The sequence below is a fragment of the Pezoporus flaviventris genome, unplaced genomic scaffold (assembly GCF_033815535.1).
Source record: "Pezoporus flaviventris isolate CSIRO_AGI_PZ_B2104156 unplaced genomic scaffold, CSIRO_AGI_Pfla_v1 ptg000213l, whole genome shotgun sequence".
Taxonomy (NCBI): Eukaryota; Metazoa; Chordata; class Aves; order Psittaciformes; family Psittacidae; genus Pezoporus; species Pezoporus flaviventris.
The window spans coordinates 6,902,076-6,929,314 of NW_026892761.1; the positions used below are offsets into that span (position 1 = coordinate 6,902,076).

The 27,239-nt window shown below is 47.3% G+C and overlaps 1 protein-coding gene across 2 annotated transcripts; it reads right to left on the reverse strand.

Moving 5' to 3' along the window:
- Positions 1-4,423: 4,423 nt before the first annotated feature.
- Positions 4,424-25,255, reverse strand: PEDS1 (plasmanylethanolamine desaturase 1). Of its 2 annotated transcripts, none has more exons than XM_061441625.1 (6): positions 25,015-25,255; positions 21,680-21,799; positions 10,029-10,120; positions 8,402-8,546; positions 7,548-7,760; positions 4,424-5,571 (listed from the first exon to the last, which is right to left on the reverse strand). In XM_061441625.1, the coding sequence occupies exons 1-6, from the start codon at positions 25,253-25,255 to the stop codon at positions 5,450-5,452; spliced, it is 933 nt and encodes a 310-aa protein (XP_061297609.1). In that variant the 3' UTR covers positions 4,424-5,449. The 2 variants fall into 2 exon arrangements, with proteins under 2 accessions (XP_061297609.1, XP_061297610.1); XM_061441626.1 differs by lacking the exon at positions 25,015-25,255 and adding an exon at positions 21,936-22,402.
- Between the last annotated feature and the right edge of the window lie 1,984 nt (positions 25,256-27,239).

A 27,239-nucleotide genomic window follows, 5' to 3' on the forward strand; every position in this document is an offset into this window, starting at 1 on the left:
GGGAGCTGCACAGAGAGCTCTGTGGTACAGGCAGGGAGCTTGCAGAGCTCCACTGCGCGGGCGGGTGTGCTCCCCGGGGTCCGAAGGGGGGCCGGCGGTGGGGAGTGCCTCTGCGCAGCTCCAGCGGGAAACCCTGGGGGAAGGAACCCCAGCGAGCCCCCCCGGGGCGCTCTGAAGCACCAGAGCACTCAAGCATTGTCAACCCCATAAAACTCAATGCAATTAATATGAGTAATTGGCAAGCTATGCTCATTACAGCCAGAGCACAGCAGCATTAGTTCTCCTACTGCTTTCAGATAGTCATAGCCGCTTTGTAATGCTCTGATGCTGCTCATGCATTTACATCAGAACCTCGTCCTGTGATGCTCAGTGAAGGGAGGCCACAAGACACAGCTCAGCACTTTGAACCTGGAGTAAGGCAGTTCAATTTGCTGCCCTCCAACACTGACAGACGTGCACCAGCCTCCTCTGCAGCTGCCCCAGCTCAGCCCTAGGGTGCGGGGTCAGGGCTGCTGCACGGCGGGCACGTCCACGGCACAGCACAACAGTGCAGACATGCAGGGGCCCAGAGAACCTCCCTGTGCTATGGGAGACATGGACACAACCACACACACTGCCTCCTTGTGTCTCATACACAGCTATGAAAAACGCCTTTTGGCCTAAAATAGTATGAATCCAGAAGAGGCATCAGGAACATCAGGAAGAGGCACAGTGCTGTGTTTTAACCAGCAGCACATGTTCCACTTCCTCCGGTTGAAACAGTAGTAAGACGGGGGTGGGGGGAAATGGAAAAAAGCAAAGAGGAGGAAAATGAATTCTGCTTTGTCTTGCAACACCTGATCTGAAAACTGTGCCCCAAGACATCAGAACAATTACAAGACAAAAGGTTTTGCAGACCCCTTACATTTGAGGTCATTTGCTCCTTTAGGCCAGCTTCAACACACACAGCTGTTAGCAGCCATCAGAGGCAAGGTATCAGATATTCTTTGAAGCTACTTCAATCCAGCCATGCTTCCGCTGCCGGCTGGGTGTCGTTTCATTCACCTCCAGCACCGCGCATCGGACGGCAGCTGAAGGCACGCACAGCGCCGCTAGGTGGCACCCGAGCTCAGCAAACCTGCCCGGGCCGTGGGGAGCAGCCCCAGCAGAGGCCGCGCTGCCGCCGCGGCCGAGCACACCCCGCGTAGCGATGGAGAGAGATGCTCGGTGTCAAGCAGATGGAGACCTTCTTGCACCCAAATGGGTATCAGCAGCTTTAGGGGGCAAGGTGAGTGACTGGTTTAACCCCCTACCGACCACAGCTCCCCTTCCACTTATGCCTGCTGCTAGTCAAGCTCCAGGAGAACATCACACTGACAGACATCGCACCTGAGCCAAACATCTTGGTCCTATCTTATGTAGACAAGTCTGATGCCTGTTTGGTGCACGGCTGTTCACACAGGACAAGTCCTGGACCTTGGTTTTAACCCCTTTTTTAGATGGGACAAACCCACGCCAGACACACTTCCATCCCCACCATGGTCCTCAGGCTGGCTCAATGCCCCCTTTCCTCACATGGTGGCTGCTTCACCTTTGTTCAGCAAATGCTATCTCTGAGCAGGGCTTCTTGTTCTCCAGTACTGCACGGAGGCAGCAGACAGGTCAAGGCTACAGACACGGAGCGACAACACTGGTAACTTGCTCCAGCAGCAAATTGAAACATTTGGAAGCCAAGAGGCACCAGGAAGCTGAGCAGTTTGAACTGTGGCCATGGGGACATCAAAGCAAACAGCAAACCCAAACCCACCGGGCTGTCCTGAACACTGCTTTAAGAAAAGGCTGAGCAGGATTTTAAAGACTTGCAGTAATTTGTCCACAGAGTGCAACGCTTCCCCATGCAGGTGAGTCCCCGGCCAGCTCTGCAGTTCCACAGGTACACCTAGAGAAATACACCTACTCCTGCTAGGCCCCTGCATGGCCACGTGTAGCCAGCTCCTTGGAAGGCAACTACAGACTTGGGAGAAGCTGAAGGCCTGGAAGGACTTCTTCTGTGAGCAGGAACCTGACCACATCCTTCTGCAGAGGTGAGAGACTGAATTAAAACCACTTTCAAAAGCATTTACACTGTAATGCAGGCCATGTCTGCAGAGTTTAAAAGGAGTCTCTTATTCTGCTTTAGCTCTAATCCGTTCCTAATTAACTTAAGGCAAATTTATCTTTAGCCAGATTTACATATGCTAAGAGGGATCCACACAGCCTTTTGCTCCAGAATTGCCATACTGATTTTGTGGAAGCATTCACTACTTTAAAAGGGTGGAGTGGTTTCCAGAAGCCAGCATGAAGACCAAGGTATTCATTAATACCTTGGCTTGTTCTTTGGTCCTCCAAGGGCAGGAAGCTTTGTCATACACCTCGACTCACAGCAGAGAGGGAAAGATGAAGGACTACAAAACCAGAACTTGCTCAGGGCCATGCCCCAGGCCGCTGCCTTATGAACAGTGATGTGAAGACAGGACCCTGGGAGGGTCCAGCCACGTCAGTCACCTTGGGTCACCCTGAGCAAGAGCTGCCTCAGGAGTGGAGCACAGCAGCAGCATGGAAAACAGCATCCAGAGATTAACAACTGCCCCAGTTTCTCGTAATTAAGATTAACAGCTTGATAGTCCCAGCCACCACCAGTATTAGCAGCTCAGATTTGCTTCCAGGAAGACCACAGATCAAGTGGCTGAGAGAGGTCTGGGGAACAGCAACTGCCTTTAACAGCACCGCTGAAGTGAAATTCTAATTCTTGAAAATCTAATAATTCATGTGCTTCAGATCCACTGGTTACTGCAGCACTGCTGTTCACTTGGCATTTCAGTTTGCAGTCAGATGCGCTCCCAAACAACCTAGAGCTTCAGGCTGTTTTACACAGGAGCCCTGAGCATCCACCCAGATCTGTACTGGGCTTTGACACTGGTTTACCTACCTCAAACTGGGGCTGAGGGTGAGGAAAGGGATGAGGGCAGGAGGGACAGACAAGTGATGGCTACAAATCTGTTAGAATATGGATTATGGGAGTCTCAAGATGGAAGCACTGGTGAATCTAACTGCTGTTGAGATGGCAGAAATAACCACTGCAGTTCTTTGTACTCACAGCAATAGACATTGTTTCCTAAGCACTCCTACACATCTAAGCTGCAGGACACCTACACTGGAAGGGGAGGAGAGGAAGGAGAAGCATTCTTTGCTCTGGACACATTGTAGTTTGCATTCTCACACCAAAGAATTTTAAAGTAAGCTACAGCCACAAACAGCAAGTATTAACAGAACTGCCCCCATGGCAGGGGAGTTGGAACTAGATGATCTTAAGGTCCTTTCCAGCCCTAACTATCCTATGATTCTATGATTCATAGTAATGACTGCCACACTAACTTCCACAGGAGTGAAAGTTACCTTTCTCCCCACCCAAATTTATATTCATATCAATTCGTTAACGTAACACAGTTCTCAGTGCCTGGAAATTAAAACAAGTAGAGATCAAACTACTGGGAACAACTGTGCCTGCAGGTTTGGCACAGAACCACCCCTCCTCAATGCAAAGGATCTGGAAGCAGCAGGCAATAATTAACAGTATTGAGGGAGTATTTCTCCCTCTTCCTCCACTTTCAACTAAATTCATTTTGAGACTCCTATAAACACTTCTGCTGGAAGTGTTCTTTCCTGTCAAAGCTATGCAGGGATGTGATGTCAACTGGGACAACTGAAACAGGTAAGTTTCCTGTAATGGTATAAAGTTCTCCAATGGGTTTGGAACTTGATGCAAACCACTCTAAGGGCCTGAATCATTTAAGCACATTAAATATTTTGCAACCAAGGTACAACTCCGATTTTGGTCTGCAGAACCCAGCTCAGACACAACCACATCCAGCAGTTTCCACTGGAGGAGAGCTGCCAAGTTCCAACACTTTCAGAAGCTGTGGTCCATCAAGATTAAGATTAGTGTAAGCCTATGACTCCAAACCACCTTACTGTGCTGTTCAGGAAGAGTTTGTATTCAACACAATTTACAACTAGGGAAGGCAAAGCAGTCTTAGATTTGACCATCTGTAAGTTTTCATTCAGGAAAGAATTCAACAAGATCCAAATTGCAGTAACATGATAAAGTACCCTTAGATGTTCTATGGGGAACTTTGCCCATCCCAGTCCAGCAGTTACTCCTTAGCATCCAAAGCAGAGTTAACTGCACTTCTTGAAAGGTGTTGAGGTCTGGCCTAATATAGTGTCAAGCTCTTAGAGAGCTGACTAGCAACTGATCACTTCAACCTAAAGATGATGTAACAGGCTGCAAAGTGTTTTAGGTGGTCTGAATAGCACAAAGCATTTTACAACCAGTGATCAAGCTCTTGGGCTAAGCCCTGACAATGCATGAATGAAGAACAGCAACAAGACTTAACAAACATGATTAGTATTATCCAACTGCTTTGTTATAAATATATTATATACATTCAAACATCACATTAAAATATTATTCCATTACACCAGAAGAGATTAAGGCTTTATATTATTTACAGAAACAAGCAAGCACCTTAAAAAAAAGAACAAAACGCCAGTCATTGACAATTTCCCTTCTAACATTACAATTTGATACCTTGAGCTCTTGAATACAGCTATTTGCAATGTGCCCAATACTAGAACTATTTTAAACATTTATTGTCAGGGTAGGGAACACTTAACAGAAGACTCATCAGCGAGCACTCCGCATGAACAAACGCGAGCATGTGTCGTACTGGGTGCCCTCCCTCTTCTCAGAGGCTTCGTACGTTGAAGGCTTATGCAGAAACAGCTCAGTTCCACGTAGAGAGTAGAACAACTTTATTTTAAGGGAAACTGAAGACACTTGAGGATTTGTGGCCCACTGGTGGAGCAAGATTCCCAAAGTCTGTCCCACATTAGATCAATTCAATTCAACATAATAGAGCTGTAGGTTTATCGATCACTAAGTGCATTGAACAGTGATTATTTTATAGGCTTCCATTATTCTGACACACTGTTTTCATGCAGTGTACTTGGACTCAAACACACAGTGACACACTGCTGTCACCATTCTCCCTGTAGGTCTTAGGCAACAAGCTGTTTTTGAAGTGTTAAATAATGTTGATACAACACATGTTTACTACGCCACCATGTACCAATGGAGTGACTGTCCTGCCTTCTGGCTTGCCCGATAGCCTTTTGAGACACAGTGATGAAGTACTTCCTAAGATGTAAGCAGACACGGCCAAACAGAAAGGTGCTCAGTAAGAGTAATCATCTCCATTTCAAGTATCATTTTAAGAATTAGTTCATTTTGTTGCAGTCTGTTAGCACTTTTTAGTTTGTGCTTTAGAGTCTGTTATTTCTTTGCAGGTCTTGAATTTGGCTGATGGCTTTGTATTTAAAAAAAAACAACATTGGCAACAAGTTAAGGATTGCAGAAGGCTGGCAAAAGTTACTTAATTTTCTGAGCCCATTTCATGTCATCGGCTCTTGGCTTCTCCCCCGTAACTGCTTGGATAATGTTCTCCAAACACCTCCAGAATCTTATCTTCTCTAATGGATAGTTCAGCCAACCTAAGTGATTGCAAGGGAAAAAGAGGATTAGTTTCCAATAGCATCCAAAGTTCAATGTCTTGCAATGCTTGTTTAATAACATTCTTTAAATTAAACAAAGTAAATGAGAGGGCAATGGACTAATCTATGGCCATTGCAAACCTATCCGAAAAGAACCATCAAGTTGAATGAAGCAAGAGATTTTCCTACAACCAGGAAGAGATAGATGTATACAGGGTTATATTAGTTATCCCACACTTACAGAACTGTTCTGTAAGCGTATGTTATACTTGGCTCCATGTACGTTTCTCTTACCACAATGGAAACAGTGAGCTAGAAGTTTATGTTAGAGGGAAGAGCTGAAATGCAGGATAGTGCAAGCAAGACAGGAACCCAGGAAAGCTGCTGCAACCAGCTCTGTCAGCAGCAGGAAAAGAGCTGCTCTTGCTGGTGATGTCTGAGACTGTGTACAGCTATTATGGGACAGAAATACTAAAGGCAGAACATTCACGGCTGAAAATGTGTTTCTAGAGAGCTAGACCATTCCTAACCAGAGACAGCTACAGCTACCAAAACAGGAACTATTTTCAGCCACCTTTTGTAGTTGAAGATGTCCTTTCCCACCTCACCTGTGATCCTGCAGCTCCACTAACTCACTGTATACTGATGCCCCTTAGGAAGTCAGCCCATGCAATTCTCATTAAACCCAGCCAGTAACCCTCAAGGAATGGATGACTCCTTCCTGGTGTCTAAAAATGGTAGTCAGCCTGAAAGCTTTAACATTGGGAATGCTAGAAAGCTCTGTTATCTGACCCCATCCTTGGCAATGATACAGTGGCAGACCTTTATGTACACAGGTCAGCCATGAAACCAAGTATACTCTTGGGACTTGGCTATCTACTCAAGTCAAGTCACTAACAAGTGCCTCACAGTAACTAGTCATATTTCATTCGGTAAAGGCCCCTTTTAAATAGTGCATTGATTGCATATTTCTGTTGTCCTCCTCCTTTCTATCCTAGAAGAAAGAGAATTGGGGCTGCAGAAACACTTTGTTCCAATGGAAAGTTGAAGCATACAATCTGCATGCTGTGCTATGTCAGCCTAGTATGGTATGAACACTTACAGAAAGCACAGAGTGAACAAAAGCACATGCTTTTTGGTTTTTAAATGAGAAATGAAAGCAACTAGCCTAAGACTGCTGGTAATGGCCAGGCTTAAACTTTCAGGACATAATAGGACTGGAAAAAGCTCTTAAGGTGGCAACGTTTTTGCCATCTGTCAAGTCACGCTTCTTAATTGTACCATGTTTTTACATGACATTCTGGTCATGAGAATTAGGTTTGTTTCCTAGCAGAGATTTCAAAACCATCAGAATCTGTGTGTTAAAGCCAATGACAGAACGAAGAATGCAAGTGGTTTATTTCCAGCTCCCCAGTTAACTTGATGCAGGACTGTGCAACACTGGTGGGCAAGTACACCTGCCCATACAATGGGCATAAAACGAAATATAGATATAAGAGGAACTGAAAGGCAGGTTTTTGTAAGCTCTCACACTCCTCTGCCCCAAATCAGAATGGATGAAGATTGAAAATCCTGAAGCCTTGCTTTAGAAATGAGCATTCAAGGTAAGCTGCACTTGCAGATGATGAGCAATTTTGATGGAACAACAGCTTTGAGACTTTAATGAATGAAATCCATTACTAGCGCGAGATTACCAAGGTACCATGCAATTGGATCTCAGTACCACTAACTACCCTGTCACCACTAACTACCCTGTCACCACTAACTACCCTGTCAGGCTGAAAGTTACCTTTTAGTCAATCACAGACCTTCCCCCCCCATTTTTATGCAACAGAAAACTAGTTTTGCCAAGAGCACAATTAATTTCACCATGTCATTTTGTAGGTATTTAACAGGCTGTCACTAAATTACATATTGCCAGGTAAACTGCACTAGCCTACTAAAGAGAGGGTGTAGTATGAACCAAGTGGCAGTACCAGTTGTAATGCAGAAGTATGTCTCGTGTGGAGACACATGATGGATCCTGTGATGCTTCCGTGGAAGGATAATGTGCCAGTCCTGTAGGAATATGACCCAGCGTGGAAGACCAAAGTACGTGTGAGACCACTTGTGAATCTGGTTCGTCATGGTTATGAAGATGATGAGTGCAAAGACATAACACTCCCAAGGACACGTTTCATATAATGCCTCTGCAAAACAAAGATGTGTATCTTTACCATTTATGAAAAGGTAAATTTCTAGTAGGAAGATGCTGTCTTGCCCAGAGAGAGATGCCTGGTGCTGCAGGGACTAACAAAGGCCCCAACCAAGCTGCTTTGACAGAAGCATCATGAGAGCCAGTGAGCCATAAGCAATTCCAGAATTGTCACAAGACAGGCTGGAAAGCACCAGTGTCTGACAATGTGTAATGTGCTATAAACAATAAGTTCAACACTGAGTTTACCATCTATAAGATTACATTAATTCTTTAATTCTCCCACTTCCAGTTTGCAAGTGTTTCTATAAAGAGGAAGCATTTTTACACACTTCAGAACAATGAGTTCCTCCATACACACAGTTTGATCCCTCTTATAAAAGTAATATTTACTATAACTTCTAATGCTTCCTTGCAAGACTTCAGCCACAGACTGTCTGTTGAGCCAGAGCATCTAGCTGCCCCACCATCAAGGAAAAGGAAGGTTTCCCTTTCTCCTCCCAGGAGCGTCCTGCTTCCAAGAGCTATTACTTGTCCTCTTGCATTCACTGATTTCTCCTAGCTTCACACAGAGAAATGCTCATTTAAATACCAACACAAATGCTAAATGCACACAAGTCAGAAGCAAGAGCTTACCTGGGGAAAAAGAAACAAATTTGTACGCCATGTTTGCCAATGGGACCAGTGTCATAAAACAGTTATCTCCATTGGTCTCTATAAAATCGTGTCTGGTAATCGCTGTGGGGTCAATGTGATGTTCTCTAAAGGGTCTGATGAAAGCCTGAAAAAACCAAATTGACAAACATGAAACCATGGCTCCAAAATGATCTTAGAAAGAAAACTATTGAAACCTCCCTAACCTCACATACATTCAGATCTACGACAGTTTGAGTTTCCACTACAGAGCACGTATGCAGAATTCAAACTCGTGTGATGACAACACTTCAGATAATTTGATTTGCAAAGCAATTCAGTTCCCAGACCCAAATCCAGTTTTTCTTTGCTTTTCAGTTTTATCCTTCTTAGTTTTCACTTCAGACCTTTAGTCTGTAGATCTAAAACCTCAAGCATTAACATCCTAATTTCATATAAGCCTGTGACATTCACAAATGTAAGTCACTTTCTGAGCAGCATAAACCAATAGATCACTAAAAGAAAGTAAATTCAGCCTCATAATTTGTGTGGGCTAAAAGGACAGCATTAAAGGCAAGTCAAATGACCAGACAAACCAACAGAAGTCAAATAGTCAAATATAAAATCCTCCCCTAGGAGCAGAAATTGTGTCTGAATACACAGTCCCAGAGAAGACAGAGGAAATGCAGTCAGTAGGACTGGGACAGGAACACAAGTGCACTTATTTACCTGTAACACACACATCCTGTACAGCCTATGCAAAGGTGAACTCTTGTTTATGGAGTGCAGTCTCCTGCAGTCTTTGTCTTTGAACTATGGCCCAGAGATACAGGGACCCAAGGACTACTAAGTCGATTAAAGGTAAACAAGAACAAGCCTGAACCCAACAGTCTTAATTCCATTGTTCTAGTTCATGTATCTCTTGATAATTACAAGGAATATCCCATATACTTCCATACTAATATTGCACTGTGAAGAGTAATTAATGGTAGCTATAAAGAAGTTTACCTTTAAGAAAGATTATTGCTTATTACAGAAGTCAGTGCACCTTCCACTAAGCACCTGGCATTTGTAGCTGCAGGGGTATAAATACATCCCAAATCTAAAACCTCAGTCATCACCATTGTAATGCTATTACAACAGGGGCCAGTAGCACAGAAGCTGGAAAGCTTTCTGACTGGAGTGTCTTCCTGTTTTACAAGGCAGCTTTTAGAGGGTTTAGCTCCAGGAACAGCCCTCATTTCTCTGTGTTTATCAGCCTTTCAGAAGATCTACACTAGTCTAGCCAGGTTTCCACACTCATTGTGGCACAGGCCATTCCCACAGTACTTTGGGAATGGTCTGGGAACACTGGGATTGCAAAACTCTGTGCAAACCTTCAACAACGTGATAAAATGGGGCAGTGTCACCTTGCACATGTCACTGAGGCCAAGCATAAACATGGCACTTCAACAGCAATACACCATGCCTTTCAGTGGAGGAGGGTTCTGGGGTGGGTGAGCTGGTTACATTGGCAAGACTGCAAGAAAGATACAGCTTACACACACAGTCCAACGCAGCTGGGAACACTGGAAGTGTTTCAGAAAAGCATTTCATAACATTTCCAAGCATAAGGATAAGAATCTCAAACCTTTCCAACTATGGGTAGCTCCACGGATCCCCACGTATCCGCTCCCCAGTGAAACAGTCCTGATAGAAAGTCAGCCGTAATAACTCCTGCAACTTGAACAGGGAGAGGGACAGTTAGATGTACACAGCAGTTTTAATGACATACATCTAATGTTTGGTTTATAAATTTACTTATTTAAGTCTAACTTAGATATTTACAACCACAGATCTACTCAATCTGACTAAACATAAGGTCAGACCAACTAGGAAAAAAGAAAGTCAACAAGACACCATTTGGATGGTTACCGTGTTCATTAAAGAGCAAGATTTTGTGTTTGGCCCATTTTCTACAGAAGAGCTTGACAAACCCTTACAATAGCTGGTATGGAGAACACCAGTTTTCCATCACTTATATCTGAATCACTTACATCTGCCCACCCTCCCTCTTCAATAGCGTTTAACAGATTACCAGGCTGTTAAACCATCCCAGCAGATAATGCTATCTGCAGACCCATCCTTTCCAACCTTGGTCCCTTATGTGGGTAAACAAGCAGCACTGCACACTGATGGGTACAGATAAGCACTAAGGAGGAAGCCATTCCTGGGTACAGTGATACTATTTACAAAACAAGACTGGAACACCAAACAGCTTGGAAACTGTGGCACCTGCAATGCTGTAGGCAAGGCCCCAGAAACCAGCTACCGAGTCTCTGTAAGGAACAGAGTGCGCTTGTGGTATTTGCATACCGAGTCAGATACACCACTAAACAGAGCTTATTGCAGCAAGATTTTTCTAGCTGCCAACTGCAATAACTTTAAAACCGTGGTCAAGTAAGGGTGATTTTTAGTTCATGCACGTAAAGCCCTATTTTTGCCTTCATTTTCTGGATAACCTACCTACCTGAGTTTCTGGCTAATCCTGACATTAAAAGTAAGGACACAAGAGATGGCATTTGATCAGAACAAGTGTATATTTTCCAGTCAGTCACAGATGGTGTTTAACAGACACCTATCGCTCTTCACCTGCAGAAGTCATCTGGCTCCCAGGTTCCCAATCCCTTTAGCAATGAAGTCTCCAGCACAGTCAGAGTTATTCTCCTGCATGCACTCCGCTGCCAGGCTGTGCTTTGGAGGAAGAAGATTTCAGCTCTTTCAGAGCTCCCTTGTTTTTAACTGAGAAGCTGGAGGAATGCGGCTGACAGCACAGCGATATGGCTATAGCAACACAGCAACGGGCGAGATACTGCCTCTGTGCTTGAGGCATTTCAGGCTGCCAGACCCTGCCCTTTACAGAACAAGAGGCAGTGGTTCTAGCATCGTGCTCTGAGCAGGTCTCAGATTAGCCAGGTCTGGATGGAGTCCAGATTTGCTGAAGGATAAAGCAAACTAAGCCTCAGGATCACTTCCACCCCCAGGGCCATCTCCTCAGGTGACAAAAACATCACAAAGATCTTCCTGTTTGTTTATTCTGAGATGGACCCCGCAGTGAACGTGCACCCAGCCATACCTGGTGATCCTCTGTGGAGCCAGTGCTCAGGCTCTGACAGGGAAGGCAGCACACACGTTACCTGCAGGTCTGGTTAAAGGAATTCAGCAGAAGCACGACCTAGATTTAATAGCAGCTGCTGCGTCCTGTGCAAATCCACCTGGGAACTGAGTGTCTGATCCCAGTGAAAATCCCTCAAAATCACCCACAGTTCACGCCAACTAAAGCACTCTGCACGGATCTTGCAGTCCACTGGTAAATGGGTCACAATAACAGAAATACAAAGACTGTGTGCTCAAAACATAGTTTCAAAGCAGCTCAGTTAGCAATTAGCTACTTTGGCACTGGCAGTCCTCATTGGAGCCTGGGGGTCCATAAAAAGCAGAGGAGTGGTCACAGGGCCAGGTCAGCGTGGCTGGAACCCAGCTCTTTAGTTTTTCCTCTGGTGTTTAGAATTATAGAATAGTTAGGGTTGGAAAGGACCTTAAGATCATCAAGTTCCAACCCCCCTGCCATGGGCAGGGATACTTCACACTAAACCATGTCACTCGAGGCTCTGGCCTTGAACACCACCAGAGATGGAGCATTCACAACCTCCCTGGGAAACCCATTCCAGTGCCTCACCACCCTTACAGTAAAGAACTTCTTCCTTAGATCCAATCTAAACTTCCCCTGTTTAAGTTTTAACCCATTACCCCTTCTCCTATCACTACAGTCCCTAATGAAGAGTCCCTCTCCAGCATCCCTATAGCCCCCCTTCAGATACTGGAAGGCTGCTATGAGATCTCCATGCAGCCTTCTCTTCTCCAGCCTGAACAGCCCCAACTTTCTCAGCCTATCTTCATATGGGAGGTGCTCCAACCCCCTGATCACCCTCGTGGCCTCCTCTGGACCAGTTCCATGTCCTTTTTATGCTGAGGACACCAGAACTGCACACAATGCTCCAGGTGAGGTTTCATGGGAGGAGGGGCAGGATTACCTCCTTTGACCTGCTGGTCATGCTCCTTTTGATGCAGCCCAGGATGTGGTTGAACCTAATTTACCAAATTAGGGCTGTTTGCAGCACTCACCCATTGCAACAGAGTCTTTGCTCCGAAAACAGCAGGAGCTGCAAAACAAGAGGTGATGTAGGACATTTATTTTCTGCTCTGCTAATTCTTCTTCTGCACTAACTCTTCCTCAGATGTCCATGAAGCTAGGAGGATTCCTGGCTTTCTCTTCCACTTGCCAGCATTTGTTTCTTCTATGTGTCTGAAGACTTTGTTCAAGCACTGCTTCTCATTTATAGCATTGAGGCTTTGCGATGGGCAGGGACCCCTTTTCCTATTATGATGTTAGGCAAGACAATTCCAACTCACTTGTAATCCAGTCCAAAAGTTAAAGTTGCTGTGTACTGGTTCATCTTGCTTTGATGTCACCTTGTTGCTCCTCCCTCCCTCACAGAAACTTAAAAGCAGTCTGAGATATGCCAGAACGCTACAACAAACATGCATCTTGCCCCACAAATCACACAACTTTTATTTACCCTGGTCAGGATCCAGACTGTGCCTGACTTTCCTACTCCAGGAAGCTTAGGGCAGCTGCCTTGAGAGTCCAGCTTAATGAAGTTCTTGTGACATTGGCAGGATTGCTAAAGAGCAGGTAATTTTCAAAGCATGACGGAGGAGTAGGTTGTTCTGTTACTATCAATCAAGTGTTCTTCATCTTCAGCGCACAACCGTTACCTACAGTGCATGCAGCACAGCACACTTCAGATGTAGCCCTCTTCCTAGTTACCATTTCCTTAGCTGATCCCTCACCTCTGCAGGCTTTCCCCTCACCTTTCATTTGCAAAAAGGGAGAAGAAATAGATTAGGATTAGTGTGGCATCTGCTACCCCAAAAGGCTTTCTTTTCCAATTAGAAATCAATCCCCACTGCTGAATCCATAATCTGTTTGGCCCAAACTCTTACATACAGCCAGAGATACGCCACCCTTTATGTATCACTTCATTGTACTGAACATAACTCCTTTTTAAGCAGTAAATTCTATAGACTTTTTTGTTTCAGGGCACACACTTAAGCTACAGTGAAATAGGGTGGAACACAATAGCTTTTAGATCTGCACCTAGCAGCTGAAAGAGCAAACTGCCTTGATTCAGGGGGAAGATATCCAAACAACACTCCACTTTGCAACGACTAAAATACCATTCTTGCTGAGGTAATCACCCTATTAACCCCCATCCCCTCCAGCACACTGCATTATCAGAGCTTGAAATAACAGCAGGAAAGTCAACAGAAAGAGAGGCAAAATACTGACAGTTCCATAGCTATTCCGTGTGTTACTCTGATGCCAGCTGGTAGAAAGCTAAGAGGAAAGAATGAAGGGTGCCTGAAGCAGTGCATTATACTAAAGCGGTATAGAAAAAACCTAACTACCAGAAACCTTTGTATTCAGCTGGACTGTAGAAGGGCTTGCTCACTCTGCAGCAGCTGTGTATGACACATCATAATAAAAGAGACAGAACTGAACCAAAGGTTATATACAGAGACATGACTAACATCATAACACTTCATTTGCATCCTGCCTCTGGACTCTGAAAGTACAAACAGCAATGTATTGAGCTCAATATTCTCATATACCTAGCACTGTCTTTAGGTAAAATGGGAAAACCAAGGCAGAGGTGTCCAGCTACTTCTCTAAGGTGGTATAAGAACTTGATGCTCTCTCATCAAGGCTGGGAAGGTGACAGAATTCATATTCAAGGCTGTCAGTCTTAAGAGTTTATTATAAAGTCAGAAAAGGCAGGATATTCACAATTTGGATATCTATGAACTGCAAACCATGGATTCACACACTCATGGGAAGCAAGACCAGTAAAGCATTAGAGAAACATAGCTCTGTGCACATTAGTTTTACTCCAGCCTGCTGAGCAGTGGGATGGAGGATCAGTCCACCCACAGCTTATAGCTTAAGAGGTGAGCACTCAGAAGGCACAGAAGGGGAAGAAGGCATTGTGGTTAAGAAATGAGCTGCAGAACTTGCTCAAAACATCAGGATTTGTTTCGGATTTTAGGCTGCTGAACCAGGGGAGAAGAAAAAGGCCTCGCAGACAGGGAGACCACAGGTGTGTGAATGAACCTCAACCAGCAGCAGATGGTTTAAAGTAAGTGAACACATGACTGATGCACACATTTGCTAAGAACAGCTGTTCTCTTCCAGCCACTTGTGATCCTTTGCTCGGGTGAGCCTGCAGGCACAGCAGCACCCTTGGGACACCACAGAGGGAGTGGGTGCCTCTGGTCTGAGTCAGGGGATGTGCCAGAGCATGACTGTGGTACTCAGACACCCAAATCACCTGCCAGGCCACGCTCAATGGCTCCAAGAGACGCTGCCCAAACATGCAGTCAACAAAGATGCCTTTGCTCCTGCTTGTGTTCTCTTCAGAAACAGGTAAAACATACGGGCTTGTGTCACAGAGCAGCCCCCACTCCTCCTCTTCCTTGCTTAGGTACCAAACTGAGGATTACAACCTGCAGCCTCAATAGACAAGCTCTCTCGTGAACCAGTCACATACCACTTCCTGCAACCCAGGTGCTCCCGGTGCGAGCAAAGGAAGCCACATGAAGTGGGACATTTGAACACCTCGTGCCTTCAGAGACAGAACTATTTTGCATGTTCTGCAACAGAAAGTTGTACTTCACCAAAAGGGTACAGAGCCCAGTGTAAGCCTGGCTTTGCACGGATAGAACCCTCACGTTGTAGCCCAGAAGCCTTGCAATAGGGTATGTAAAGTTTCCTATTCACTGTAACCACTCGGTTAAGAGTCTCTGGAGAGAGGAAAAAAAACAGCATAAAATGTTATTAAATAACCTGATGCTATTGTGCAACGTCATTGAGAGGTACAGTCACTTGTAATCAGTGACTGCACAAACCAGTTGAATGTTACAGCACTGAAGAGCCCCAGGAGTGGCCAATTCCACAACAGAAAGATCGGTTTTCTAAATAATCAATATGCTAAAGCAACATTGCTTTGCTACTTATATGCTTGTGAAAATAAAATGCCTTCGTCATCTGCATTCCACATTTAGTGGCTTTCCATACAGAAAAGGCAAGGCTTGATACTATGGCAAGTTATGAGGCAAAGAAAATCCCATTTCAAGAAGTATAAAGTGTAGCAGCTTAAAAGCAAAGGAGATGAGCTAATTGTTTTGGCTATTTAAAGCTGAGAAACGTTCAGTCAAAACTGGACCTAACAGTGCAAGGAAGCAGAGAACACAGCTGAGCTATGAAATAAAGGGGCCTGGATATATTATTATATGCATTAATTAGAGTATAATTGGGTTTTCAAATAAGCCATGTCTATAATACATAGGCTCCAGAGATGGGAAAGGTCTATCCCGAGTTGCACATGCATATTTCACAAGATTGGCACACTACTGATCCAGCAGACATTCCTTCTCCTTCCACTGTATGCTCCAGTTACTCCCTGCTATGGGAAAGCCATACAATCCACTGCCTCCCAGAAACGCCTCCCAAGAACCAGGCGCACCTCTCATAGCTCTTGCCTCACCTATAACTGCGACAGACCTAAACAGCAGCCTCAGGGCAGAAACCACACACCTTCCAATACTGCCAGAAGCTCCCAGGAAAAGCACATCCCCAGGGCACCAGGGTACCAGCTCCCCTGGAGGCACACATCAGCAGATCCTAAGCCATGACTTGGCTAAGAATCACTACCCGATAAATTTAATGATAGGAACCACATTTTATGTTTGTGTCCTTAATCATAGCCTGTTAACCCAAAGCAGGTATTTCTCCAACTGATGGAGTCCTGGGCAAGCACCCATCATATTTAAATGACCAAATCTTGACAGCCTTACCTAGGCCTCAGGTTCTTGCACAAAAAGTACCATTGTGTGTAATTCTTTCCCCTGAAAAGACATTTACTAGAAAAAGCAATTAATCACTTCTGGATGGCTTACAAGAACAGAGAGCAATGGTTACTGAATGCAACCCCGGAGCACGTTCTCCCTCACTGAAAGCCCCCCCTACTTTCATTAGTATGACTGATCAAACTGACCCTCTGGTTTCACCCATTGCAAACACCCCCAGGAATCCCACAGAGCGAGCTCGGCTCTCGGCAGCACCAGGAGCTCTGTGCAGGCAGGCTGGCACCCACAGACCTGAGCATTTGCCTGGCGCAGGAAATAAGCATCCATAATCTCTCACCAAAGCGGATCATTCTGTCACCACTCACTCCAACCCACTCCATCAGGGCAACACTCCAACATGGGTTCATGTGCTGAAGTGCATGAGGCACTATTCCAAGTAAACCAGGGCCACTGAGACCTATATTAAACCAAAGTCCCCTGCAACTTTAAGAGAGCCCCAGATAGCTCGCCAAGCACACAGAGCTGTCTTTGTCCCAGCCCTGCTGCTGACATAAGGAGCAAAAGCACATCCACTGTGCACACAAGGGCGAAAGCACAGATGGAGCCATGTCACCAGCTTCCCTCTGCTCCCAGGGTAAACCAATCTCCGGCAGGGAGAAGGGCTCATCTCTCCCCATCAAGGTATTGCCTCCATCCACTCTGCCCCAGAGCTCTGCTGGCACAATGGAGAAGTTCATCCCCTCATCCGGGTTACACAATGAACAGATAACAACAGACATATCACCCAGCAGAGTGCAAACCATGTACTCTGTAATTCCACTGTCAAGACCAACAGCCTCCAGCATCTGTTGGTGCCAGAAAGGCTATAGCCCAAGTTAACACACACAGCACTACAGAATCTGTCAGGAGATGATGATGGTTGGATGGGGCTTGGAGCAACCTGCTCTAGCGGAAGGTGTCCCTGCCCGTGGCAGGAGATTGGAACCGGATGAGCTTTAAGGTGCTTTCCAACCCAAACTATTCTGTGACTCTGCCATTATTCTGTGACTCTGACGTTACATAGATTGTGTCAGGACAGTGCAATGCAACATTCACTCAAAGTATCCACCTTTAAGAGATAATAGGGTTTAGGATGGAAAACACGAAGTTACCAACAGATAAGAAGTAACTGACAATTGCCTCAGGGAGGGGGTGAGACAGCGGCTGACAAAGATTTGTCTTACTTGCACTGATGCAAAAGATGATTTTCCTTTGTTAACTGAGGGTTTCCCTGGTGTCATTTCAAGGACCTTTCAAATCACGATTTCAAGTGGAAACTCACTTTAATGCACAAATCCAAAGCAAAGTGACATCGCCACAGTTGTGTCTCTCGCTGCAAGGCAGCAGGATGTTGATGCAGGGGCACATCAGTGCACTTCATAAAGCATTGATGGTCTCTAGAGCGTGTTTACTCCAATGTGTGCCAGAGCTTTCATATGTATCACACACCCATCACTTGGCTCTGCAATGCAGGTAACCAAGTGCAGCTCTGCAGAGCTGCTCAGGCTTGAAACAAAGAGGCTGTGGGCCTTGATCAGAACAAGTTTCTATTTTAAAAGTGAACCAAGTGATTTCTTTCTGCTCCGGCCAACCCACAGCATCTGCTATAATGAAACATGTGCCTCTAATGGGCTTAGAAAAAAATCAGTTCCCCGCCTCTCAAACGATCACTAATTGTATCTTGTGTTATGTCACAAGATGTTTCTAAAGAGATCTGCCCTACTTGGGGCAGTTCTTGGGAATATAAACAGGTTACAACACAAACTTAATGGATTTCCTTTGTAAGACTGCAGTAAACAGGATCCGTTAAGAACAAACGTGGCTGCAGATAAAAGTCAGATGCCAGAAACAAGTCACTCAACCTGGAAAAAAAAGGCTTTAAAACCCTGTAAGAAGACATGAGCAGGGAGGGGAAAATGAAAAACAGAAATCCATGGTGACTTGCCAAACTTTTCATCAAGATGCTATTAATACACTGCATATATATATACACACACAGAGAGAGCTCCTGTATACTGAATAACATGTTGGACACCACAAAGTCACCTGAGGGTGCAGGGGATTTCAAACCTAATCTCACATGTTCTGGCAAGGCTTTTCTGCTTATCACAAAGTGACACCTAGGCCAGCCTTGTCTCCAGCGCTGCTGAGCTGCTCTTCCAGGGCAGGAGCTGCTCTGGGTCTGCAGCACTGCCAGGGTGCTGTCCTGCTGCAGTGGGAGTGTTTGGATGTTAACCCTCCATCACATCAGCTTTCCGACCCGAGGCTGCCCTGGCATTCACTGTGTGCATGTGCGTGTGCAAATATGGTACCACATTCAAATCTACATCGTTATCAGCTTGCATGAAAAGGAGATTTTTCATAGCTTCTGAGCAGCAGAAGATACTCAGAATAGGGCACGACCGGAGTCAACCCAAACAACAAAACAAATCCACCCTCTGCCCACTTTCTTTTCTCTTTTCTTTTTGACAGCGAGGAGGGGAAGGGAATTGCCTTCCAGAGATAAGAGGCTCACATGCCTCTTCCTTTCCAGCAAGATCATCTTTAGTCAGCACAAAACAACCGAGTTCAAAAGCTATTCTAAACCAACGTCGTAAAGTTCCCTCCTCACAGCCCCAGTGCCCGTAGGTGATTCAGCACAGCAAATGACAGCACGCCACGTTGAGTGCATTTCTCAGCAGCCTGCTCACATCACACAAGGAAGTAAGTGCTTTCGGAATGCCAGTAAGGGGAGGATCAGATCTTTCTGTCCTAGGAGTTTATAGATATTTACAGTGTTACCTATGTTACAGCTACGCCTTTAAAGGCATGAAAAAAAGAAGCTATAACACAGCCTTTAACCATAGAGACAGGGTTTACATAAGCTGAAGTGATGCAGAAGGTTCAAGCTACTCATTATTTCTTAAAACAAAGCACATATTTACATAAGAGTACACAGAGAGTGCTAGCAACACATCCCAAGGAACAGGCCTGTGAAGATCGGACCCAGCCCACTGGATCACCAATCACTTTTGGATTCCTACACACGATCTAGAGCCGTGTCTTTATTAGCAGAATGTTTCATTTGCCATCTCAACTCAAAGGTCAACATTCCAGTCTAAGCTTCATGAAAGCTCCCAATGGGCAAACATCTGACCACGTCTGTAACTCAATGCTCCTTATCTCACCCACTGCACTGCAGTACATGGGAATCGGGGCATTTATGGAGATGAGTTTCACAGAACTCAATCCATAGGGAAAATTAGGCTGTATTACAGACATCTTTCACACTTTACCTGGAGAAATGATGGACTGAAGACAGGAAAACAAGATAGCATGGAGCACTTATTATTTTATTGAACTCATTTTTGTACACGCTATCAGTTATTTCCACACTACTTTATTTACACAGAATCCAGATTCTGCTGTTTTAATCATTCACCACTACTTAAATAATATTATCAGTGAATTGGCTGCTTTATCAGTTAAACTGGTAACCAGGATATCAGAGAACTCAAGCTTTTATCAATATTAACAGAGATGAAAGCCAGTTGCAAACAGATTGCACTACAGGTGAAGCATCATTACTGCCTCTCTTGTCTACACCTGACATCATTATGGAGCAGTTCTCATGCCATGCTCTTCTCCATTCCTCCCAACACCTCCACCTCATCAGCTCAGAGCAGGCAAAATGAAATGAGGCCAAGCAAGCTGGTGTGATTTGCAGTGGAAGTCTCTGCTCCCTCTCAGCCTCAACAGAAAATGATCTTTAAAGAGGCATCAGGAATTACCTCTTCCCAGCTTTGGCAAAAATTCACGGCATCTATCATGTATCACTCTGAACCTGCTGCTGTGTTTTGCTGGTGCTTGGTTGGGGTTTTTATACATATAATTGTCAACAAGTACCATTCTCTTCTAAAACACAACAATTCACACAGTTTATAGACAAGTTACTTTTGTTATGAAACGTGGAAGCTGAACACCTGTAGCTAGCTTACATGGTGTCCTGATGAATGACACCATTTGGTCTCCTTTCAGTTAACTGGGAAATCGTATTAAAATATGTAAACCTTTATACACACAAAACAGAAGCTGCTAACCCTGCATTTAACATCCATCGCAAGGACAGCAGAAGACTGCTGAAATGCTTAGTTCTCTTCCCTCCCTCACCCCATATTAGACTCTAACCAGAAAGTTATGCGAGGTATGCACTGCAGAGCTGGCTCTTCCGATTCCTAAATTTAATCCTCTTTCCTTTTCCCACATCACCTCCCATACGCACACAACCACACAGCCACCAGGAACATTTGCTGCCCAGGAAATGCCAACAGACTGAGCAAGCCAAGCTGCCCACCTGCTGCAGCTCAGCCCGCTCCACTGCCCTCTCTTCTGCCTGCTCCCAAGAAAGCTTCTGTGCCACAGCATTTCAACACCATCTCAGTAACACAGTGCTCATGTAAACACTGACACTTTAGGCTCCAAGTGTTAAGCAACATTCAGGTTGTACGTAGGTTTAGGCTTTGAATGATGTAATGAATGTTGTGGAGTCCCTTTTCACATTCAGGTTATTCCAAAACAAGATTTTCCTTCAGCTAATCCCATGCAATTCCTCATTCTATCAGTAAAGGTGTACAGCATCATACTAGAATTCTTTACTAGTTCTTCCTCTCCATCTTTTCAGATGAAATCGCCAACTCTCACTGCACCTACACCAGCTGCCTCTGTACTGACAACTTAAATACTTCTACACATCTAAGGCAGAGATACAATACTGCACTTGCTTGCCTATGCTCCCAATCAAACAGAGTAATAAGAGACCAGTAGTCCCATTTACTGCCACAAAAAAGCTGCATTCAGGACAAAGGCCAAACTTCATGTTTCAGTGTGAAATCGCAACACTCCCAAATACTCATTTTTAGTTCTCAGCCTCCAGAAATAATTGGGCTTTCGCTCTCTGGGAAGTTCCTGTGAGTATTCTTGTCAATCAATGTATTTTGTTGCCAGCTGTGACAGTCATGAAGGCTTTTCCCCTCTTAATAGTCCTCACACTTGCAGTGACTACACAAGAACACCGCACTGCAGTAACTATGCTAAAAACTTCACCTTTGAGATATAAGAAGCCACTGAAAAAGAGCACTAGAAACTTTTGCAGATGGCCTCCGTTTCAGAGGCAGTGCAATTGCACACACAGGAACATCCCTGTCCCTTTCAACAGCAAGTTAAGCCTAAGAGATCACACACTCGTTTCCAGCATCACAACAGTCTTGTTCATGGCAGCGAACGGCTCCTACTTACAGATCCCAACAATCACTGAGGGCATGTGTTCCAGGTGCAAGTAGAAGAGGAGATTGTAAAAATTGAAGCAGATGAGAGAGAAGCACAGGATGACCGAGATCCACTCCTGCAGCCTCTTTCCTGTTGAGGAAAAAAGGAGAAAAGGCTTGTTTTAGTTTATCTGAGTGGACATTTTGACATCTGCAATAATACGGACATTCCACTGCCTGGATGACTGACTCCCTTTGTCTGACAGGGAACCAGAACAGAAACTCACTTATCCACAGGAGGTGTGCATATTTTGTTGTGACAGTCTTCTTCCTCCAGCCACTACTAACCCCTTCCCTGTGCCCTTGCCCAAATAACAGGGACAAATCAGACATCATCTGACATTGTCCTAGTTTCCTTCCCCCTGCGGTTGCTGGCATTATGCTCCTCTGCATCACATCCTTTTTCAAATCTCCTTTTCATTCAATATTCAGTATTGCTGGGATGGCTGAATATGGGAACAAATTCTTGGCTTCAGATGCCCTGTAGTTAAGTCACCTCATCATCTGCAGTATTTAGAATCTCAGCGCTTGTAAATAAAGCTGTGGTGCTTGCAGGAAAAAGCATCATCCTGTATTCTGCTGACCCCAGAACTGCTTTCCTGACATTTGAGCTATACTTCCGAAGCTTGCTTAACTCCTGCAGCCTTGTCTTTGCCCTCCCGCTCCCAGGCAGAAGCCTATGACCTCTCAACCACTGCAAGATGAGAGGAGACAGAAAAAGCAAAGAGAAAGATCTGGCAAAAATTCTCTCTTGTACCATGCTGTACTACTACCGTATCTGAACAACCCCCTCTTTTATTGCCTATAAAAAGAGACATATCAGAGTATGGTAACACTTTGAACATTCAGATTAGCAGCAGAAAGCTTCTGCCTGTCAGTCACTGCTAGAGCCTCAGAAGGCACTGATGCCGAGAGCAAGAGAACACTCAGTGCAAGGCCCACATGGATTAAGTCATCAGAAACAGACCTTTAATGCCTAAATCCAAGATGATCTGAGCCACCACCTTGGCCCAGCAGGGCCCTGGCTGTAGTTAGCTCTTGACATGCTCAGGAGCAGAGCCTTCATTCTTCACCTATTTCAGGGGCCAGACAGCACTACTGCCCTTGCCCATGGCCTTCCAGAGCAGTTTAACCCCACTGACCATTCCCACTCTCTCCTGCAGCCTTACACACTTTGTACCACTCCAGCTTGAGGCACAGCAACATGCAGGGGAGCAGTCAGTAAGGACTATGTGCAAGGCGCACATCCTCTCACAGGAGCAGCGGCACACTCACATGTCTGGCACGCGTTCAGGACAGGAGCTTCTTTCCTACCACTCCACTACACTGACCTACTGCCTGATCAAATTTCTCCTCCTAAATGCTAAATCAAGTCACTCTTCTCAACTATCCCGTGCAGTGGAAAGGAAGCTAGGAACACTGAAGGAGGATCAGTGTTCTCTTCAATGTGCCTACAATGCAACATTTAAAGCGCTGTGAACAGAGACTTCTAGAGTCTCTGTTGGTGCAAACCAACATCCTCTGCAGTAGCAGAGAATCCTAAAATTAAATTAGGACACAAGAACAAGCATATTTCCAGGCAGCATCAGGTGACAATGTGGGAAACTATAAAGAGATCCCTGGAGTAATGAAAGTAAGAGTTAATTAATGCTCCCTGCATAAGGAAACCACACCCTGATTAGGGGAGAGAAGTGGGCAGATCCTCACGGAACAATTAGCTGACTGTGGGGAAACACTCGCTCCTTACTAGCGGGTCCCAGGAGTTCAGCCTATGCAAACAGCTCTGTACTCTGAACATGGGATACCAAGGTGACTGCCTGGAGATACCCAAGTCCAGAAACACAAGCCCAGCTCTGGACAGACTGGGAAGGTGAATCAGCCAAAGGAGCACAGTCAGCACCAACAACTTGTGCTTGGATCACGGGTAATGGTTTGTGTTGGAAAGAACCTTAAAGCTCATCCAGTTCCAATCCTCTGCATGGGCAGGGACACCTTCCACTGGAGCAGGTGGCTCCAAGCCCCATCCAACCTGGCCTTGAACACTGCCAGGGATGCTCTCAAGTTTAAAAGTACACCCCACCTGAAGGAATAAGGTGCCAAAGCCAGTAAGTACGTGCTTAAAGAAATAGTGGAAATACTGCAGAGTCATACTCACTCTGCACAATTATATGTAATCCCTGCTCTTAAGACTTCCTGCTCAGTAGTTCAACATCATGTGCTTCCACCGTAACACATATTCTGACATTGTTTATGTAAGTTATTTATGTAACACCAGAAAGAAATGCACATCTAATCTACCAGCACAGCTCACTGCTGATGGGTATCGCTATACACGTGCTGCTCCACAGACTTCCCAGGAACTTACGTCCACAGCTGAAGATAAGAGCAGCAAGTTCTTTGGGGAGGAAAATCTTTTCCTTATGAGCAAGAGCACAGCGCAATTGTAAAGCTGGTGTTTGCTTGTGCGTAAAGCACAGGAACTGGTCACCACCTGGATCAGAGCTGTGCCTCTAGACCAGCTGAAGGACGTCACACACTACGTACTCTAGGGCAAAGAGGTGACCAATGCAAGATGCAATGGGCACACTTGCCCTGAACAGTCTGGAAAAGTGGCAAACTAATGGATGCCTTTGTTTTCTTATCGTTACTTGGCTCTGTGCAAGTGAGAACTCCTGCTTTTCCAGTAATGGCCTTGAACACGCAAGCTAAGGTGCTTGGCTGACCACAAACCACAAGATGGAGAAAACTTATCTTCCGTTTCCTAGTCCTTCACCAGGGAATGAAGGACAGGAATGGCAGGAATACCTGGCATCACTCTCACCCAGCTAAAGACAACGACACACCCCATTATAAGGACTTTACCGTTATTTCCAAGGTATAATCACAGAGCTGCTGCGGCTGACAAACAACAAGCCTCAGGAAGACAAGGCCAAACCAAAGCCTCAAACACCCCCCAACCAGTTCCGAGGTGCCAGGAGTGAATATCTCAAGCAGCCACCAAGTACCCTGAAATGAAAGCTCCTGGGGATAGCACCCGAGCTCGCACGTCTGCGTTTAGATCCAAGGTGAAGGCTGCGTGAGCACTCAAAGGGCAGAGCATTCACCGGGAGCAGGCTCTCGCCAGAGAACCCCCCACGGCAGCGCAGCCCTGAACCAGCCGCACTCTCCCGCCCTGCGCAGGCCGCCAGCGTGCGGCACCGCTAACCCGGGGCTCTCTGCAGCCGCACCGGGCCGGGCCGGGGGGAGCCCCCCGGGGTCCCTTCCTCCGCCCCACCCCTGCGCTACTCCCGCTGCCGCCGCCCTCACCTGGGGAGTAGAGCTCGGCCAGCTCGCGGGCCCCGGCGTGCTGCGCGCCCCACCGCCGGCTGCCGCCCTCGGGCTCCTCCGCGGCCTCCGCCTGCGGCCCCGCCGCCTCCGCGCGGACGCTGTCGGCGGCGCCGGCGCTCGCCATGGCCCGGCCCCGCGGCGGCTGCTGCTCCTGGAGGCCGGCGGGCGGCGGCGGGCGGCACCCAGGGCCCGGCGGCGGAGCTGCGGCCCGCGGCAGCATCGGGAAACGGGGCCGGGCCGCGCCGCTGCGGGAGGGGAGGGGAAGGGAGGGGGGAACGGGACGGACGGGCGCGGCTAGCCACGCCCCGGCACCGCCTCCTGCCTATCGCCGGCGGCACCGCCCTGCCGCCGGGCCAATGGGCAGCGCCGCCCGGCGCGAAGGAACCAATGGCGTGGCGGCAGGCTTCGGCGGCGCATCTGGAGGCGCCCCGCCCCGCCCCGCGGCCCGCAGCTGGCTGTGCCCTCCTGCACCGCCCCCCTGCCCGTGCCTTGCGCGCCCCCTGGCGCCGCGGCTGCCCCGGGGCTGCGGGGTGCCCCGGCGGCAGCCCCGTAACGTGCCGGTGCAGCGCTGCGTCCGCTGGCATCCAGCGGTCCTTTGCCCACCGGTGGCCCCAAAGAAACGCACCCCGGGGTGGGAGAGAAAGCCCCACACGATGTCTCAGTACCAGAGTGTGCCTATGAGCATGATTTCTGCAGCGGACTTACCTGGGCATCAGATAAAACGGCACTAAAATAACAAGTGTTTCAAATAATTAAACAGATTTCACTTAAACATTTAAAATGGATCCATTTGTAGTGGGTGAAATACTAAACCAGGTGTCTGATTGATCATAGAATCATAGAACCATGGAATGGTTTGGGTTGGAAGGGTCCTTAAAGCTCATCCAGTTCCAACCCCCTGCCACAGGCAGGGACCCCTTCCACTAGAGCAGGTTGCTCCAAGCCCCTGTGTCCAACCTGGCCTTGAACACTGCCAGGGATGGGGCAGCCACAGCTTCTCTGGGCACCCTGTGCCAGGGCCTCAGCACCCTCACAGGTGATACTTGTGCCAGGTCACTCGTAGGTTTCCTGACACTGCTTCACTTTCAGGGTGCTGTTTCCACCAGCACTATGCCCATGCGGTGCCAGACCCCCGTGGTGGCACGTTGGGTGTGGCAGCTCTTGGAGCTCCACTGGAGCCTGTGAGTAGAAGATGTCCCAGCCCATGGCAGGGAACTGGATGATCTTTCAGGTCCTTCCCAGCCCAAACCCAAACCATTCCATGGTTCCATAGTCCCACATCTAGAGCAAGGTTACTGAGACTCTGAATGGAACTCTGCACTGAGAGTGTTTCCGGAGGAAAACCTGTGTGCTCTTTGGGGCGACAAGGGCTGTATCGGGACACGACAGACCGCACTGCTGCATCCCTGTAGGGTTTGTTCAGGGGCAGCAGACACCAGGCCCCACCGTGCCGTGCTCATCGCGCTGCCCGCTCCCGGGAAACAGGCCGGGGGCTGTTCGGGCGGCACAGCCGGCGGGGCGGCGGCGCGGCTGCAGCGGCCTCGGGGCGAGCAGCGTTCAAACGCCCGCCCTGCGCGGGCCGGGCCGCCGGTTACCGCCAACTGCCCCGCCCCGGCCCCGGCCCCGCCCCGTGCCCGCAGCGCGCCGCTAGATGGCGCCCCAAGCCCGGTGACGGGCCCGGCCGAGGGGGCGGCGCGGGCTGGGTGCGAAGCTCGGTGCCCGCCCGGCGCTGCCGTGACCCCCGTTCAGCCACAGCCACCCCGGGACGGGGACACGGGACACGCCGACACCGACTGCCCCCGGCACAGCCCTGGGCACTGCCTCACCCTGTGCTGACACCTGCCAGGGCTCCTGGAGCTCCTGCAGCCCCGGCTGCTGCCCGCCACCGGCACGGGCCCGTCGGTGCAGCGCACCCTCCGGGCTCACCTCTCTCCCCTTTGCACTTAGGCAATTCCAGCCTCTTCCCGCGCCACGAGGCACAAAGGGAGCAGAAACTGGCTGCAGCTCCCTTGCTGGGCTCTGGCATGGGAAAGTGTCAGTGGGTGGGAGAGCTGGAATGGCCACTCCTACGGCTCCCGTCTGAAGCTGTAAATGCAAAGACACGGAGACGACAGGGACCAAAAGGCGAGGTGTGTGGAGGATGGTACTCCATGGCTATCCCTGCCTGGTACCCAGTCCACCAAGGCCAGCTGCCAGATGACACA